The sequence below is a fragment of the Somniosus microcephalus genome, chromosome 7, assembly GCF_052327205.1.
Source record: "Somniosus microcephalus isolate GS21.2 chromosome 7, FLI_Smic_1.0, whole genome shotgun sequence".
Lineage (NCBI taxonomy): Eukaryota > Metazoa > Chordata > Chondrichthyes > Squaliformes > Somniosidae > Somniosus > Somniosus microcephalus.
The window spans coordinates 61,935,640-61,955,174 of record NC_140993.1 but is presented as its reverse complement, the minus strand read 5'-3'; the positions used below and the strand labels follow the sequence as shown (position 1 = coordinate 61,955,174).

Below are 19,535 nucleotides of genomic sequence, written 5' to 3'. Positions count from 1 at the left end.
GTCTCACATCAAAGTGATTTACTCTTAATTGCCCTCTGAAGTGGCCTAGCAAGCCACTCAGTTGTATCGCCTCATGTGAAGCATCAACACCTGTTGGGCTGAATGACCTGTTTCTCTGCTGTAAATACTATGCAAGACCGCTACACTGTAACAGTTTAAGAAGAATGCCCACCACCACCTTTTCAGGGCAATCAGAGATGGACAATAAATACTGGCCTTGCCAGTAATGCTACATCCTGAGAATGAATAATTTTTTTAAATGCCTATTTGGCCAATTTATGTCACCCATGGAGTATACCTCAACAGGAGTCAACACCTTCAGGAGAGGAGAAAATTGGCAAAACAAATTAGTGAGCAGGATTTAAAGGGGCAGTCCTCTTCCCACCAAAAATCTATCCATCTCAGTTATGAAGATTTCAATTGTCCCAGTATTGTTTAAATGAGAGTTAGACTGCCTGGTCCACAACATTCTCTGGCCCAGTATTGGGGGAAGGACTTTGAACAAATGGCATTGCCTCTAGAATGTCCTTTTCCTTTAAGGAAAAATAATATAAATGATAGCTTCTGTAGCATTTTCCTTGTGATAGTGAACCCATCTCCATTTGCTCCCTTACCTGAACTAACGTGTCTAGCTCAATTAACACAGCAGCCTGATCGTTACATCATTCTTTAGACAGCACAGAAAATCTGCAGGACACCAAGATCCCACATGCAATACACCACAGAGTTTTGCGATGTAATATTCAGATTTTTATTGTTGTCCTTATTATAAATATGTCAAACCAAATGTGTTGTACCAAGTGTGACTGGAGACATAATGATGTTATCACCATAGTGGTTGCATCATTGCGGACTTCAAATGATTGAAATTTTTTAAGCTGAGGAAGGGGTTGGATACAGCTCCATTAGGTTATTTGAAATGACTAGAGGACACTTTTATAAAATTTGAAGTCAAAGAGCGAGCTTAAATGCCAGGAGGTAATGGCATCAGAGAGTCATCACCATCTGGAATAAACTGCCAAGACATGTACTCAGTAGAAAGTTGCTGCAGTCTTTCCAGCAGGCACTTGATGAGAGAGATGAGCACATTTCCAATTATAGAGGTGTAGTGTATGCGCTTTAAGTCAGAACTGCTTTTTACAGCTCCTGTAAACTGTAGTACCGGCAGTAACCACACCGGTATATAAGCTGTGCGCATGCCTCTGTACTCCAGTCTAGAGATTGCCCTCCTCCAGTAAAGACCTGTTATTTGTTTATGTACAGCATCCGTGTAATTATTTATCCACTGAACCACGGATCAAACAGTGGCGACGAGTGTTGATGCGAATCTACCTGCAACATTAAACAAAAAAAAAGTCAAGTCCAGGAACACAGGCGTCGACCGCGAGCAACCGCCCAGCAGTCAGGCAGAGATCCAACTTCACTGGGGAGGCTGTGGAGAGCCGGGCTTGGTCCCCCAGCCACAATGAGCAGTAAGAGACCGACGACAGGTCCAGAGCAGACCCTTCCCGAGCAGCGGTGGCTGGAGCCGACCGACGGCAGAGAGCGAGAGCCGGGCAGCGTCGACGGGGTAAGAAAAATGGTGAAGAGAGCAGGGCACAGCCGGGGGTTGATCACCGAGCGGCGTCGAGGAAAAATACTGCAAAACCGGAGAGAGAGAGGGTAAGAAACAACCGGGTTCTAGACTGAGCAGCGTCGACAAATATCAAGAGAAGAACGCGCAGAGCACAGCCAGGGATGACGGGCTGATCAGGGTCCGCGGGGCGAAGCAAGGGGAGACGCCATTGAGCCGCGGAGAAGCAGGGAGAGCGCGGGAGACGCCATTGAGCCGCGGAGAAGCAGGGAGAGCGCGGGAGATGCCATTGAGCCGCGGAGAAGCAGGGAGAGCGCGGGAGATGCCATTTTGCGAAGCCGCAGCGGAGAAGACGGGCGAGCGCGGGAAGGAAGGAAAGCACGGGAGATGCCATTTTGTGCCAGCGGAGAAGAAGGGGAAGCGCGGGAGGCACCATTGGTGATAGTTAATGCACAACCAAGGATGCCGAAGAGTGGCAGTATCTCTACGTTCGACAATGAAGTCGAAGATTGGGCGACATATGTGGAACGTATTGAGGTGTACTGCAGGGCGAATGAAGTGCCAGATGCGAATAAAGCACTGGTTCTGTTAAATTCCATGGGTGCAAAAACTTCTGCGTTACTGCAAAATCTAATAACCCCAGAGAAGCCGGTAAACAAGAATTTTGAAAGCATAGTAGAAATCCTACAGGACCACTTAAACCCCACACCGCTGCTGATAGCAGAACGATTTAAGTTCCATAAAAGGAACCAACACAAAGACGAAAGCAATGCTGAGTACCTAACGGAACTGCGCAAGCTATCGAAATACTGCCAGCTTGGAGCGGGACTAGCAGACACGTTAAGGGACAAGTTTGTGTGTGGGCTACAAAGTGAAGGAACCCAGAAACGGCTTCTATCAGAAAAGGACCTTACGCTGGACAAAACTTTCAGTATGGCAGTATCACATGAAGCAGCCGCAAGGGGCGCTGCAGAGATACAACGGAGACCACAAGAATATAGCACCAACGAAATGACCTGTGGAACAGGGAAGTGCTATCGCTGCGGCAGAACAACACATGACCAGAAAGATTGTTGGTTCAAGGACCAAGTGTGCAGACAGTGTGGGAAAGCAGGACACATAGCAAGAGTCTGCAGGTCTGGGAAGAAAACCAACAGTAAGAAATCTCCACAGGAGAAGTACAAAAAGGTACACCAGGTGATGGACAGTGGTTCAGATGAACAGAAAAGTGACACAGACTCCGGAAGCAAGGAGCTGGGTTGTCTGAAACTACATAATGTAACCGAAATGGAGGATCACCAGACTATCTGGGTTACACTCAAGACAGACAGAGTCCAAGTGGAAATGGAATTGGACACAGGGTCAGCTCTAACAGTCATAAATCAAAGAGACTACAAGCGGCTATTTTTGCACATACCCTTGAAAGCTACAGAGATTGTCTTGAAGACATATACGGGGCAAAAAGTCTGCCCCAAAGGAAAAATAAGGGTGAAAGTGACATATAAAGGTCAGGAAATATCTAAAATGGATATATATGTATTGCCAAATGGAGGACCACCACTGCTAGGACGTGAATGGATCCGGAAGATACATTTAGATTGGCATTCCATACAGGCACTGAAGGTGGAGGCCAAAAAGGATGACGACGTCACACCTGGACGACTGTCAAAAATGCTAACTGACGCAAAAGAAGTGTTCCAGGAGGGACTAGGAACACTAAAAGGAATAACAGCAACAATTAAAATAGAGGATAATGCAAGCCCAAAGTTTCTGAAGGCCAGACCAGTGCCTTATGCGATCAGACCAGCGGTTGAAGCAGAGCTGGAAGGGTTGGAACGTTCAGGAGTACTGTCCAAAGTGGACTGGAGCGAGTGGGCTACACCCATCATTCCTGTAATGAAGAGGTCGTTGAATAATACGCCTGGGGAACCAAAGAAGGTCCGCATTTGTGGGGATTTTAAGGTGACAGTGAACCCAGTCCTTCACGCGGTGCAATATCCGCTTCCACGAATTGAGGATATTTTCGCCTCGCTATCTGGTGGTAAACGCTTCACAAAAATTGATCTAGCCCAGGCGTACTTGCAAATGGAGGTAGAAGAAGCTTTGAAACATTACCTTACGATCAACACCCATAAAGGTCTCTATCAATACAACCGGCTGGTGTTTGGAGTAGCCTCGGCTCCGGCTATCTGGCTAAGGGCGATGGATCAGGTCCTGCAAGGGATTCCAGGGACCCAGTGTTATTTGGACGACATCTTGGTCATGGGCGAAAATGACGGTGATCACCTCGCTAACTTGGAGAAGGTGCTCGCCAGATTAAAGGAATATGGGCTACGAGCTAATCGCCACAAGTGCGAGTTTTTCCAGAAACAGATCTCGTATTGTGGCCACGTCATCGATGAAGAGGGGTTACATAAGTCCCCTGAATAGATTGAGGCAGTAGTCAAGGCTCCAGCACCGGAAAATGTATCACAACTGAAGTCGTTCCTCGGGCTGGTAAACTATTACCACAAGTTATTACCAAATTTGTCTACGGTATTACACCCACTGAACACCCTACTGCAAACAGGGGTACCATGGAAGTGGGATGATGAACGTAGGTGAGCTTTCCAGAAGTGTAAAGAATTGATCACATCAAAAGAGGTGTTGGCCCATTTCAACCCAGCACTATCAATTCGTTTGGCATGTGATGCATCACCCTACGGCATTGGAGCGGTGCTGTCGCACAAATTCCCGGACGGTTTGGAGAGGCCAGTAGCCTTTGCGTCTCAGTCACTAACCTCAGCCGAGCGCAACTACGCCCAGATTGACAGGGAGGCCCTCAGCCTAGTATGGGGAGTAAAAAAATTCAACCACTATCTGCATGGACAGAAGTTCACCTTGCTGACTGACCACCAACCACTTGTCTCCATCTTTAATCCTAAGAAGGGCGTGCCAGTAATGACTGCATAGCGGTTACAAAGATGGTCCCTGTTTCTAGGGGCGAATCAATATGAAATAGAATATAAAGGCACGAGACAGCATGGGAACGCTGATGGGCTATCGCGCCTGCCACTGCCTAATGTGGAGGAAGCACCAGCAGTGGACCCTATCGAGATATTTTATTCATCAATAATTGAACGATTGCCAGTAACAAACGCGGATATAGAGGAGACCCGCAATGATCCGACGCTGTCACGGGTATATGAATTGACGGTGAGGGGATGGCCAACACATGGCGACTCACTGTTGCCAGCATTCTCATCCAGAAGAGAACAGCTGTCAGTATGTCAGGGGACAGTGATGTGTGGATCCAGAGTGGTGATTCTACCCAAGTTAAGGGAGAGAGTGCTAAATGAGCTACATGAAGGTTATCTGGGGGGAGTGAAAATGAAAAGCCTAGCTAGGGCTTATATGTGGTGGCCGGGAATCGATCAACAAATCGAAGACCTAACTAAGAGCTGCTTAGGATGCCAGAAGGTCCAAAATGCACCACCACATGCCCCTCTACACCCATGGGAGTGGCCCTCCTCTCCATAGCAACGGGTGCACATTGATTTCGCTGGTCCATTCATGGACTCAATGTTCTTAATAGCAGTGGATGCTCATTCAAAGTGGCCTGAGGTAATAAAGATGTCTTCAACCACTACAGAGAAAACGATTGCAGTCCTACGGACCATATTTGCCAGAAACAGGTTGCCAGAGCAGATCTGCTCTGATAATGGACCACAGTTTGTGTCCGATGATTTCCAAAAATTCATGAAAAGGAATGGGGTAAGGCATTACACATCCGCCCCGTATCATCCAGCCACCAATGGATTGGCTGAGAGGTTCGTACAAACCTTTAAGAAGGCGATAAAGGCCATGTGCGACGAGGAAATTCCACTACAGCATAAGATGGACAATTTCTTATTAGCCTACCGAAACGCGAAAAATGCAGTTACCAACCAGACCCCGGCCATGATGTTCTTTAACCGAAGGTTGAGATCTCGTCTGGACTTGCTCAGACCAAATGTGCGAAGAAATGTTGAGGACAAACAATTCCAGCACATCAACGAGAAGCCGACAAGGAGCTTCAATGTAGGGCAACCAGTCTTGGCCCGGGACTATCGAACAGAGAAGTGGCAACCCGGAACAATATGTACAAGGCAGGGGCCATTAATGTACACTGTGGATGTCAGGGAGAACATTGTGAGACACCACGTCGATCAGATCTTAGCATCACAGGAATGTGTCAACCCCATGTCTCGAGTACCTGGGGATGAACCCGACATACCGCTAGTATCTACTTCAGACCCAGTAGCAGTGGAACCCGATGAACTACCCGATGAAAGGGGGTCAGAATAGCCTCTGCACCAAGAACAAGAACCTCCGGAAAGGCGCTATCCCAAAAGGGTCAGGAAGCCGCCCCAAAGACTGAATCTATAAATAGACTTTTGTTATTGAATGTACATGTAAAAATGTAATTGTTATTTGAATATTAAGGGGGTATTATTAATCTAAAAAGGGAGGAATTGTAGTGTATGTGCTTTAAGTCAGAACTACTTTTTACAGCTCCTGTATACTGTAGTACCGGCAGTAACCACACCGGTATATAAGCTGTGCGCATGCCTCTGTACTCCAGTCTAGAGATTGCCCTCCTCCAGTAAAGACCTGTTATTTGTTTATGTACAGCATCCGTGTAATTATTTATCCACTGAACCACGGATCTAACAAGAGGGTAGGCTGATTCCAAGGAGCTTTGGACAACCGATATGTCCTTGAGCTTTGCTTGATAACCTTGTGAATCAGATGAACCCCCTCGAGCTATTCCTGAATTGGCCTTATGTTTTTGTTTCCACTGTGTGTTTGGTCTCTCAAGTGATTACATAGTATGGGGAATGGTGGGCATTGTTGAATTGTTTTCTTAATGGGATGGGCTTGATAGACCAAATGGACTTTAATTATTTTTTGTATATTTGTATGTTCTTCCATACATTTAGTAAAAAAGGGGATGTAGACAGGCTAAGTGAGTGGGCAAGAACATGGCAAATGGAATATAATGTGGAGAAATGGGAAGTTATCCACTTTGGTAGGAAAAATAGAAAAGCAGAATATTTTTTAAATGGCTAGAGATTGGGAAATGTTGGTGTTCAGAGGGACCTGGCTGTCCTTGTACATGAATCACTGAAAGTTAACATGCAGGTACAGCAAGCAATTAGGAAAGCAAATGGTATGTTGGCCTTTATTACAAGAGGATTTGAGTACAAGAGTAAAGGCATCTTACTGCAATTAGATAGGGCCCTGGTGAGACCACACCTGGAGTATTGTGTACAGCTTTGGTCTCCTTACCTAAAGAAGGATATACTTGCCATAAAGGGAGTGCAATAAAGGTTCACCAGGCTGATTCCTGGGATGGGGGGATTGTCCTATGAGGAGAGATTGAGTAGACTCGGCCATATTCTCGGGGATTTAGAAGAATGAGAGGTGATCTCATTGAAACATACAAAATTCTTACAGTGCTTGACAGGGTAGATGCTGGGAGGATGTTTCCCCTGGCTGGGGAGTCTAGGACCAGGGGTCACAGTCTCAGAATAAGGGGTCGGCCATTTAGGACTGAGATGAGGAGAAATTTCTTCACTCAGAGGGTGGTGAATCTTTTGAATTCTCTACCCCAAAGTGCTGTGGAGGCTCAGTCGTTGAGTATATTCAAGTCAGAGATTGATAGATTTTTGAATATTAAGGGAATCAAGAGATATGGAGATAGTGCAGGAAAGTGGAGATGAGGTAGAAGCTCGCCATGATCTTATCGAAAGGTGGAGCAGGCTCGCAGGGCCAAATGGCCTATTCTTGCTCTTATTTCTTATGTTCTATGTAAATGTGTCTTGGAAGCACTTAATATCATGACTGTACCCTTTTAAAGGAATGTTTACAGTATCCACAGTGGCTCTGTTGATACTGGGCCACCCAGACCCGAATGGTCCCAGGTTTAATTTGTGCCTTGTTATTTGGCAAGGGAACATGGTTTATGCAATTAGTCTCAGCACCACTAGCTTGGGGGAGTTGAGGGGGTAATCAGCCAACCCAGTCTGATAGCTATGCATTTAATCCTGCTATAAAGTGTGTGTCTGGAACTGTCTCCCCCAAAAGGCTGTTAAGGCTAAGTCAATTCAAACTTTCAGGACTGAGGTTGATAAATTTTTGTTCGGTAAAGGTAAAAGTGATATGGATCAAAGCCGGGTAAATGACGTTGAGGTACAGATCAGCCATGCACTAACTAAATGGCAGATGAGGCTGAAGGAGATGAATGTTCTGTTCCTATGTTCCTATGCGAAGATCGAGCGAGGGCAGATCAGGCTCGATTATAATGTCACCCCCTGTACAAACAGCTTGCCAATACTGAGTGCCTAGGCTCACACACTAAGAATGGCCTCGTGGGTGAAATACTAGGAGGGCGGTGAGCACCTGTGGAACTGTACTCCAGCAGAAGGGATCAGAGAGTAAAAATATACAATAAAAAATACAAATGAAGGTATAACGATATTGAGCTTGGATTTATGCAGGCAGAATTTGTCAATAGTAATAATAATTTTAAAAATCTGTAATTTTCCTGAAGGTACTGCCTCAATTGATCTTATTCCATTGTACTGGCAGTCCTGCATTACCTCACTCGAGGGATCATTCATCATGTGTGAACTCAGGGAGTGACTGTTTCCACTCTCCCTTTCGTCTCAGCGTTCTGTTTCCTTCTGCCTATTTGCAAAACACTTTGGGACATTTCTTGCATTAAAGGTTGAATATAAATACAAGCAGCTGTTGTGGAGAGTGTCACGCTCCCCTGATCCTGTCTTCACCTGACTTCTACATGCATACCTTCAATTAGGTTCACTTGCTAGGGATCAAGAGTAGGATCTCTGTTATATTCCTGCCACCCCTTGTCCAGAAGATATTGAAGTTAATTATATAGCGTTGTGCCATTTGGCCATTTTAGTTTATCTTGCTAGAAAAAAACACAGTCCCTCCATCACAGCATCCTAAACAGTGGTACAAAATTTACCTTTCATCATTCTGAACCTGCACTCCTGGTCTCACTGGTTTCATTTGAAGTACTATTGCAGATTCAGCAGATGGAGGGGGGTGAAATTGATCTACACCAGTAGCGTAAAATCTACTCATAGCAAATTGGCAGCCTATTTTACAATGTGCCCGATTTTCATTTTCATTCAAGTCAATGAAAAGTAAAATTGGGCACTGTATAAAATGGGCTGTGGATTCACTACCGGCAGAGATCAATTTTATCCTAATATTTCTATGCCAGTTACTATCTTATATGATGTGCCCCCTTATTCTTCTCCTTTATGAGACTGAAGAATCCAAGTTTCTCCAGACTTTCCTGATTCTTCAATGTTCTGACACTGGGAAGTCTAATTTTTGTTCAGGGAATGTAAGCTCAAGGCAACCAGAATATAATGGTTGTTTTGTCAGCGAACATTGTAAATTTTACACTTCCGCTCAAAATTCTAATAAAATGACATCTGGCGTATGATATTTATCTCGTGATGTTTTCAAATAATAAAATAAAAATAAAAAGCAGTCCATTAGCTACACTACACTATAATGTGACTGTATCAGCACCCCATAATAGACATTATAGCCTAGTAATTGCTTGCACCAACAGGAATATCCTCTCAATTATTGCCCCTTCTCTGTATTCCCCTCTCAATCTCTCTCTGCCAGTCTCGCTCTCTGTATCATTCTCTCTCGACTTAGTGGGCTCACTCTCATATGAATTTCCTCCGTCGGCTCTTTTAATGTAGGCATTAGCTCATTTAAACTAAAGCCCGCATTAAAGTAACAGGCAATGCAATGTCATATGAAAGTGGTAAAGGTTTACCCATTCATTTCTAGGGTCACATCTACTGCATTGTTGACCTTTCATGGCTCCAGTTTCTTACAGTACGCGCCACCTTTAGTGTCACTGTTGTTGCTCCTGGTGGATCCCAGAGGTGGACCGACCGTGTTGTGCCTCGAAATGCGCACATGGCAAATTGTCTTACCTGGTGAGTAATTAATCTCTTGGTGCCCAACAGGAGTTGGCAATTTGCATACTTGTTTATTGAGCGCCATTATCTTCCAAACACACACAGAATTTATGTTAAAGGGGAACCATCACTGTCCTACATTGGGAGCAGCTTACAAAAATCACACACAGATGACAAACAAAAATTACACACAACTGACATACTAACACTTTCATGATGCGATGCCCATAGATTCATACAGCACAGAGGAGGCCATTCGGCCCATTGTGTCTGTGCTGACTCTTTGGAAGAGCGATCAATTAGTCCTACTCCCCCCCCTCTTTCCCCATTGCCCTGGTAATGTTTCCTTTTCAAGTATTTACCCAATTCCCTTATGAAAGTTACTGTTGAATCTGCTTCCACCAGTCTTTCAGACAGTGCATTCCAGATCATATCAACCTGCTGTGATTTAAAAAAACTCTGCTCATCTCCGTTCTCGTTCTTTTGCCAATCATCTTAAATCTGTGTCCTCTGGTTACCCACCCTTCTGCCATGAAAATAGTTTCTCAGCATTGACTCTATGAAAACGCATCATAATTTTGAACACCTGTATTAAAACGTTATAAAACATTTCTAAGTGCAAATCACATTGTCACATTTAGATAGCAAAAACACAGAAAAAGCTTTGGCAAACAAACTTTGTGGGCGACGTTGCCCCTTTAAGTTAACCAATAAAAGAGGATTCCGTGCCAGTCCATTGACTTTCATTCACTTTAACGGACAGCACAGCATCAGGAAGGAATGATACCTTTCAGCAACACAGAGAGCAGAAGCCACAACCACCCATCGGGATCTCTTTCCCTCCTCCCTTAAAGCGGCACTTCCCATTCACTCGTTTCCATCTCGAACTTGACACTTTTTTTTCACATTTAACAACAGAAAATGTAGTTTCCACAAACCGAATTCACACAGACTCAGAAACGTTACCGTGGAAGACACCATTAGCTGTCGGCTCAAAGCTGACTCAACCGAGAAAAATCTACATCACGAATAGAAATTTAAAAGCATTAAAAAAAACTGCTGTTAACTGAAAGACCAGCCAAGATGGAGCATGAAATCATCACAATTTAAATGAGTCCATACATTTACATTTAGAGAGCATTATGTTAATGGAAATTTATATGACTTCACAATCTTTTTAAACCGTTCTTACTTGTCGTATTGTACTTGATCCCATTGAAGAACTCGGGACAAGGTCTCGCCACAAGCTGCCCTGCTGTAGTCCTCGGCCAGCAAGTTCCTATTTGATCGGTTGTTGAGTTGCAATAAACACCTTTGGAGGAGGTTGTAAAAAATATATATACAGAATTAAAATGAGAAAAGGGTAACAGGAAGAAAAAAAAAACAAGTAGCTGAAAGTCCACAAGTTAAATCTACAATTTCTTGCCCGGGTTAGGCTGTCCTACCAGTGAAATCGACAAAAGGGACGGGATCAGTTTCATAGAAATGGTCCTGGAAAGCGTCTATCAGGCTGCAGTTGGGGTCAAACTCGTCGATGATGATCTGAAAGATTGTAGAGTCCATGGTGCAGGTTGGAATCGGGACTGTAGTTGAGCCGGTGTGTGTGTGTGTTTTCTTTTGTTGTTGCAGTTTACAGCGGCTCTCTCCTCTCTCTCCCTCCTGAGATGTGCGAGGAGCTTTTCGGTTTAAAGCCTCACCTCTCCGTTAGATTCGCAACACCTCTTTGGCCAATGGGAATACTGCAGCTGCCTACGCCTGATCAAATATATCGCTAATTTGAGTTTTGTGCACTGAGTTCCAGCCAGTGTCCTCTGCCACTCCTCTTTCAATCTGTGCTCCCTCTTCTGCCTCTATATTCACCTAACTACACGTCAGCCCATCTCTTTCTGTTTCTATCTCTTTTAGTCCCCCCTCTAGCTCCCTCTTTCTCAGGCTCCCTCTCTTAACCCCCAGTCTAGTTTCTTTCTCTCTGCCTGCCTTTGTTTTGCTCCCCTTCACCTTATCTGTTGATGTTTGTTTCTTTCTCCCTCGCTCTATCTTTTTCAATCTCTCTCAGGCTTTCTCTATCTCCTGGTCCTGCTCTGGCTATTACTCTATTTTTCAGTCTCTCAGTTATTGTCTCTGCTATTGTATCCCATTTTCTCCTTGTTTCTTGCTCCCTCTATATATATATATTTTCTCTATCTCTTTTTCCTGGTCTTTCCTCTCTTAGTTTTGGTCTCTATTACTCTCTCAATCTGTCTCTTGCTCTCTCCGTATCTTGCTGTCTATTACTCTGTTGATACCTCTCTGTCTCTTTCTCTCTCAGTATCTCTGTCTCTTGCTCTCTCGGTATCTCTGTCTCTTGCTCTCTCTCAGTATCTTGGTCTTTTGCTCTCTATCTGTATCACTATCTGTATCTCTCTGTCTCTTGCTCGCTCACGATATCACTCTCTTTCTCTCTCTTTTGGTATCTCTCTTGCTGTCTCAGTATCTTTGGCTCTTGCTCTCTCTCAGTATATCTTTCTTATTCTCTCATATCTGTCTTTTGCTCTATCGGTGTCTCTGTCTCTTGCTCTCTCTCAGTACCTCTCTGTCTCATGCCCTCTGTCAGTATTTCTGTCTCTTACTCTCCCTTGGTATGTATCTCTGTCTCTTGCACTTTCTCTACATCTTTCCTCTCTTCTGGTAGCTCTCTGTCCATCCCTTTTGCTTTAGTAGTTACGCTCTCATCACTGCCCCCACCTGCTATTGGTAACAGTAATTATGATTGTCAATCCATGTTACAGACCATTTCCTAAGCAACGCAAAGCCAGCAAAGCTCTGGAGGCTGCTCTAAAGCTTCACGTTCAGCTCGACTGACTATTTAAAAAACAAAACCCATTGTGTGTTGCTTACAGACTACAAATAAAAATCTATTTGGAATCAAGTCTAGATACCTGGTGCTAGAAGGCTGCTCTAGATTTAATCCGAATCCAGTGTTCCATCTCCAGTCATTCGCAATAGGTAAAGCATTGATTGCAGTATAAAATTCATGGGGGGAAAATATAATAATTTATCAGACTCAAACAACGGTACTGGATTTGTGATGCCTCCATTAGAAGAACTGCCTTTAGGGCAGACCTCCTGTTATTTGTTAAGGCAAGTCAGCTGGCTATTTCACCCAGATAACAAATACAATTGAACTCCGACAAACACATCACAGACCTGTCAATTAACATTACAATTGGATAAGAAATCACCCCAGGCTGATAATTTATACGCAGTGTTATAAATGGGTGTTGAGTGCTCTGATTTTCTATTTGGTTTAGGCCTGCCACGCAAATTAAGTTAATTGGACCAGCTCTTGAAAATTGGATCTTTGGGTTAGAATGCAATTTAACAGTGTGTCAGCCGTGACTCAGTTGGTATCACTCTCGCTTCTGAGTCAAAAGATTGTGGGTTGTGAGCATGGAATCAAGGTTGGCACTTCAGTGCAGTACTGAGGGAGTGCTGCACTGTTGGAGGTGCTGTCTTTTGGATGCAACGTTTAAACTGAGGCCCTGTCTGCTGTCTCAGGTGGACGTAAAAGATCGCATTGCACTATTTCGAAGAAAAGCAGGGGAGTTCTCCCTGGTGTCCTGGCCAATATTTATCCCTCAACCAACACCTAAAAACAGATGATCTAGTCATTACACATTGCTATTTCCGGGACCTTGCTGTGCGCAAAATGGCTGTTGCTTTCCCTTCATTACAACAATGATGACACTTCTGAAGAGGAGTTAATTGGCTGTAAAATGCTTTGGGACGTCCTGATGTCTTTCTTTTAACTTTGTGACTGGGTAGTTTCTGCAATGATTTAATGAGTAAATGCATCATGTTTGATTGGGCAATAGGAAGGAATATACACAATTTGATACAAATTTATTTGGCAAGCCCTCAGGGGATGGATTTGGAACATCATTTATTTGTTACCTTTTTTTAAATGCTGATCTGGAGGATAGGAAACACTCGTAACGTGATGTCTACAAGATTGGTATCTGCCCTTGAGTCCCAAGGATGCTGACCAGTGGACAGAGTCAACAGAGTAGCTATTTCGCACATTAGGTTCAAATTGCAGGTGACACCTCTATCCAGGATGGATGTCAAGTTAACAGATCTCAGTTAAGGCATTGCTGGTAACATTATAATTAAAGAAAAAAGAAAGAATTAGCATTTATATAGTGTCTGTCATGACCTTGAAATGTCTAAAACTGCTTTACAGCCAATAAAGTACTTTTGAAGTGTAGTCATTGTTGTAATGCAACTCATTTGTACACAGCAAGCTCTCACATTAGTGATGCTGGTTGAGGGATAAATATTGGCCAGGTCAGTGGGAAGGACGACCTTGTTCATTTTCGTTCGCTCTGGTGTCCTGGCCAATATTTATCCCTCAACCAAATTACTAAATCAGATTATTTAGTCATTATCTCATTGCTGTTTGTGGGACCTTGCAGTGTGTAAATTATCTGCTGCATTTCCTACATTACAACAGTGACTACACTTCCAAAGTACTTCACTGTAAAGTGCTTTGGGATGTCCTGAGGTCATGAGAGATGCTATATAAATACAAGTCTTGCTTTCTTTCTTACCTATTATTCATATATAAGGAATGGCCACTTGGGGGAGATATTGGAGGGCCAGTTATATTGGAGGAAGCAAGTCATCCTCGGTTCCGAGGGACTGCCTAAGAAGAAGAAGACTGGGCTATGCAGAGTCCTTTATTTATATAGTGTGGCGGAGACCACATAGGGACAATAACACAATTCACAATGTATAGCCAATGTGGTTATATGTACCTAAACACAATTCACTATGTATAGCCAATGTTGTTATATGTACGTACTTGGTTGGGTTATCAGGGCAGGGTCCCTTTAAGAGCGCCGGTAGCGTGATGACGTCATGCGTCGGTAGCATGATGACGTTATAGCCCTGCAACGAGGCTGAGACCCTCAGTCCTCATGGAGAGTGAATAAAGTAACACGCGTTTTGCCTTTGCTGCAACAAAAGTCTCAGAGCCTGTTGATTTCTAGCGACTCCAACATTGGTGACCCCGCTGCTCTTTTGGACGATTCCAAAGGCCTCATCCGAAATGGCGATGAACGCCGTTTCCATCAAATTACCCGAGTTTTGGGAACGACAGGCTGCCGCTTGGTTCGCCCAGGCTGAGGCTCAATTTGCACTCCGGGGCATCACCGCAGATGACACGAGGTACTACTACGTCGTCTCTGCTCTCGGCAGCTCCACCGCGGCCAGAGTCGTGAGCCTGCTCGAGAACCCCCCGGAGCTCAACAAATTCAAAACGCTGAAAATGCACCTCTTAGAAACTTTTGGACTCACCGAAGCCAAGCGCGCACGCCGGCTTCTCTCTCTACCCGGGCTTGGCGACTCCAAGCCCTCGGAGCTGATGGACCACATGCTGGCCCTTCTGGGCACACACACTCCGTGCTTCCTCTTCAAGGAACTGTTCCTTCAACAGCTGCCAGGTCAGGCACGGTCGGCTTTAGCCAACTCTTCCATTACCGATTTCCGCGGCCTGGCCAAGGAGGCCGACAAATTTTTCTCCGCTGGGCAACAGTACTGCGTGGCCACACGGCGCCCTGCCCCCACCGATACAGACCAACGGCGGCAGCCCCCAAGCCTCTACTTCTACCACGCACAGTTCGGCCCCAAAGCCAGGAAGTGCCGGCCCCCGTGCAGTTTTTCCGCGTCAAAACAAACGAAAGACCACTCGTCGGCTGCCATGGCTGTCGGTCGTTCAGGCAGTTTGTTGTTTCTTACAGACACCGACTCCGGACGTCATTTTCTTTGTGACACGGGTGCCCAGGTGAGCGTCCTGCCCGCGTCAACCATAGACATTCAAGGGGGGAACCACGGCCCCGTCCTCGAAGCCGCCAACGGCAGTTCCATCTGCACCTTCAGGAAACGGAGCGTGGCGCTTTGTTTTGGCGGGCAGCGGTTCACCTGGGATTTTGTCACAGCAAAAGTGTCCACCCACCTTCTCGGCGCTGACTTCCTCTGCGCCAATGGCCTTTTGGTGGACGTCAAGAACCGACGTCTCATCAACGCTGAGACTTTCACCTCACTCCCATGTTTCCTCAGCGGGTCCAGCACGACGAAGTTGTCCAGCGCACTGTCGGCCTCCGACGAGTTTTCCCGCCTCCTCGCCGAGTTTCTGGACCTCATGAAGCCCACGTTCTTGTCTGCCACCACCAAACACGGGGTAGAACACCACATCTCGACCACCGGTCCGCCCGTCTACGCCCGCGCTCGGCACCTCGACCCGGGGAAACTCGCCATTGCTAAAGCCGAGTTCGACACCATGGAGCACCTCGGCATCATCCACCAGTTGAACAGTCCGTGGGCCTCACCCCTCCACATCGCTCCGAAACCAGGTGGTGGGTGGCGCCCGTGCGGCTATTACCGGCGCCTCAACGACGCTACGACCCTCGACCGCTGCCCGATTCCACACATCCAGGACTTTTCCGCCCGCCTGGCCGGGAAAGTGGTATTCTCGAAAGTGGACCTCGTCCGGGGTTACCACCAGGTCCCTGTCCGGCTGCAGGACATCCCGAAAACCGCGGTGATCACCCCGTTCGAGCTGTTCGAATTCCTCCGCATGCCATTCAGCCTCAAAAATGCCGCCCAGGCTTTTTAACGCCTAATGGACACCGTGTTATGGGACCTGACATTCCTGTTCGTATACCTGGATGATATCCTCATCACCAGCGCCTCCAGGACGGAGCATGTGTCGCACCTTCGGACTCTCTTCCAACGCCTCAGCCAGCACGGCCTAATCGTCAACCCGGCCAAGTGCCAGTTCGGACTGTCCTCGATCGACCTTCTCGGGCACCGCATCACGAAGGACGGGGTGGTGCCACTGCCATCGAAAGTGGCGGCCGTGATGGACTTCCCGCGACCCCTCACCGTGAAGGCCCTGCAGGAGTTTTTGGGCATGGTGAACTTTTACCATCGCTTTGTCCCCCGAGCAGCCCAGCTTATGCGGCCCCTTTATGAGGCCCTCAAAGACAAGCCCGACAAGCTCGCTGTCGACTGGTCCGAGGAGATGGCCAATTCTTTCACGGACGCGAAAAGGGCCCTGGCTAACGCGACCATGCTGGCGCATCTGTTACCTGATGCGCCGATCGCTCTCACCACCGACGCCTTGGACTATGTGGTCGGCACCGTCCACGAACAGTGGGTCAACGGCACCTGGCAGCTGCTCGCCTTCTTCAGCCAGCAGCTACGCCCCAACGAGCGGAAGTACAGCACCTTCGATCGTGAGCTTCTCGGCCTCTACCTCGCTGTCCGACACTTCCATTTCCTACTGGAGGCTCGCCCGTTCACAGCGTTCGTGGACTACAAACCGTTGACCTTCGCCATGACCAAAGCTTCCGAGCCGTGGTCGGCCCATCAGCAACGCCAGCTGGCCTTCATCTCAGATTTTACAACGGACATCCAGCATGTGGCTGGGAAAGACAACCCTGTCGCCGACTGTCTCTCCCAAGCCGTCGCCAGCGCCGTACACCTCAGCATCGACTACACCCGCATGGCGGCCGACCAGGCCTCCGACCCGGACGTCCAGGCCTACAGGACGGCGGTCACGGGCCTTCAACTAGCGGACGTCGCATTCGACAATGCCGGCACCACACTCCTGTGCGACGTCTCCGTTGGGCAGCCACGTCCTGTCGTGCCCGACGGATGGAGACGGCAAGTTTTTGACGCCGTCCATAATCTTTCCCACCTGGGCAGGAAGCCATCACAGAAGCTGGTGGCGGCTAAGTTCGTCTGGCACGGGCTCAGGAAAGACGTTCGCGACTGGGCCAGCACCTGCGTGGTATGCCAACGCTCGAAAGTGCATCGCCATACTAAGGCCCCATTGGGGCCTTTCGCGGTGCCCGAGAGGTGGTTCGACCATGTTAACGTGGACCTGGTGGGGCCCCTGCCGCTCTCCCACGGGTTCACCCACCTCCTCACAATGGTCGACAGAACCACCTGATGGCCGGAAGCCATCCCGCTGTCTTCAACGACGTCCGCCAATGTGGCTTGGGCGTTCATCAGCACTTGGGTCGCCCGGTTCGGCGCCCCATCTGACATTTCCTCCGACCGGGGGCCCCAGTTCACGTCGGAGCTCTGGAACGCTGTCGCCCGAGGCCTCGGGTTGAGACTCTACCGCACCACAGCATACCGCCCTCAGGCTAATGGACTGTGCGAACGGTTTCATCGCTCCATGAAGGCCGCACTCCGGGCCAGCCTCCGGGATGACAGTTGGACCGACAGACTCCTGTGGGTCATGCTGGGACTCAGGACCGCCCCCAAGGAGGACCTCCAGTCCTCATTCGCCGAGCTCGTCTGCGGACAGCTGCTGCGGGTTCCCGGGGATTTTGTCCCCAACGCAATGGAACCTTGGTCCTCAGCCCATCAGCGGTCTGACCTTCTGGACAATGCCAAGGTTTTCGCGCCGGTGCCCACATCGCAGCACGGCCTCCCGCAGTCCCACGTTCTGCTCGACCTTCGTGCGGCGGAGTATGTTTTTGTCCGCCACGACGCCCACCGGGGACCTCTTCAGCCACCCTACGATGGACCACTCCGCGTCCTGGAAACCGGGGACAAGACCTTCGTAGTGGATGTCAGCGGTAAGCCGAACTGCATTTCCGTGGACCGATTTAAGCCGGCCCACTGGATCTGGACCGACCCCTTAAGTTGGCACAGCCCCCGAGGTGGGGCCGACCTCCAGTTTCTGCACCCTCAGTCCACCACCGAGTGCCCGAGGTCCCTCCGACAAACCCCCCGGTCCCCGCCCCGGAATTGAGGAGCCGTTCCGACCATGTGATCTGGCCCCCCCAATGACTGACATTGCCAGTGCTAGTGAATTCTGTGGGGACGTATGTGGCTGAGACCACACAGGGACAATAACACAATTCACAATGTATAGCCAATGTGGTTATATGTACGTAAACACAATTCACTATGTATAGCCAATGTTGTTATATGTATGTACTTGGTTGGGTTATCGGGGCAGGGTCCCTTTAAGAGTGTCGGTAGCGTGATGACGTCATGCGTCGGTAGCGTGATGACATTATAGCCCTGCAACGAGGCTGAGACCCTCAGTCCTCATGGAGAGTGAATAAAGTAACACGCGTTTTGCCTTTGCTGCAACAAAAGTCTCAGAGCCTGTTGATTTCTAGCGACTCCAACAATAGCACCTTTAATGTAAGAAAGCACTTAATAGGTAGTCATAAGAAACACAAATGCTGAGCCAGGAAGGGAGAGATTAGGAGAGTTGACTAGAAACTTGGTCAAAGAGATAAGCTTTCAGAAATGCAGTGTGAACCAGACTGTGTCCGAAGACAGGCTCTTTACCAAGATGCACTATGCTAGTTTACATTACCACCGCATTGTGCTACCAGGTGATGGGGCCACTTTGCAGATGGCAACCAAGTCCAGCGGCTGTCCCTCTTTAATGGTGTTAAAGAACATGCCCATTCTGCTAAAAAAGTAACTGCAGGAGAAAGTGGTTGTTTGTGTTAAGTGGAAGGACAGGGTCCCCGCAATAAGCCTCAGATAAGAGATGATTAATGAGTCCAATATGCCCTGAAGTGGCTGCAACACTAAAAGGATTTCAATCAGCATCTGATCATTTTCACTCTGACACCAAATCCAACCTGATATGCAACAGAAAACAGAATCAAATGTAGGACATAAAAATTTTAAAGAAATAAATCCAGATATTGAGAGACATTTAAGCAGATGAAGGTAGCTAGGTAGTACCGAAATAGGTCTGTATATATAGATAAAGAATAGAGATAACAAGATGGCTGGATATTGATAGAGATAGATAGGTAGATAGATAGGCAATTAGAGATAGATAAAGATAGTTCGATAGCTAGCGATATAAATATAGAGTAGATAGAGATAGATAAGTAGATAAATCGAAATAGATATAGAGCAATAGTGAGAGACAC

General features: G+C 47.1%; 1 protein-coding gene across 1 annotated transcript in view; it reads right to left on the bottom strand.

The window, feature by feature from the left end:
- LOC147114657 (corticotropin-releasing hormone receptor 2) overlaps positions 1–11,762 on the bottom strand; it is a 392,400-nt gene extending 380,638 nt beyond the window's left edge. Inside the window, exons 1-2 of the mRNA XM_085992504.1 lie at positions 11,019–11,762; positions 10,766–10,885 (exon numbers count right to left, since the gene is read on the bottom strand). Of these exons, the coding sequence (XP_085848630.1) occupies positions 10,766–10,885; positions 11,019–11,136 (238 nt within the window). The 5' untranslated portion in view covers positions 11,137–11,762. The remainder of the gene's footprint in view (positions 1–10,765; positions 10,886–11,018) is intronic.
- Positions 11,763–19,535: the final 7,773 nt, after the last annotated feature.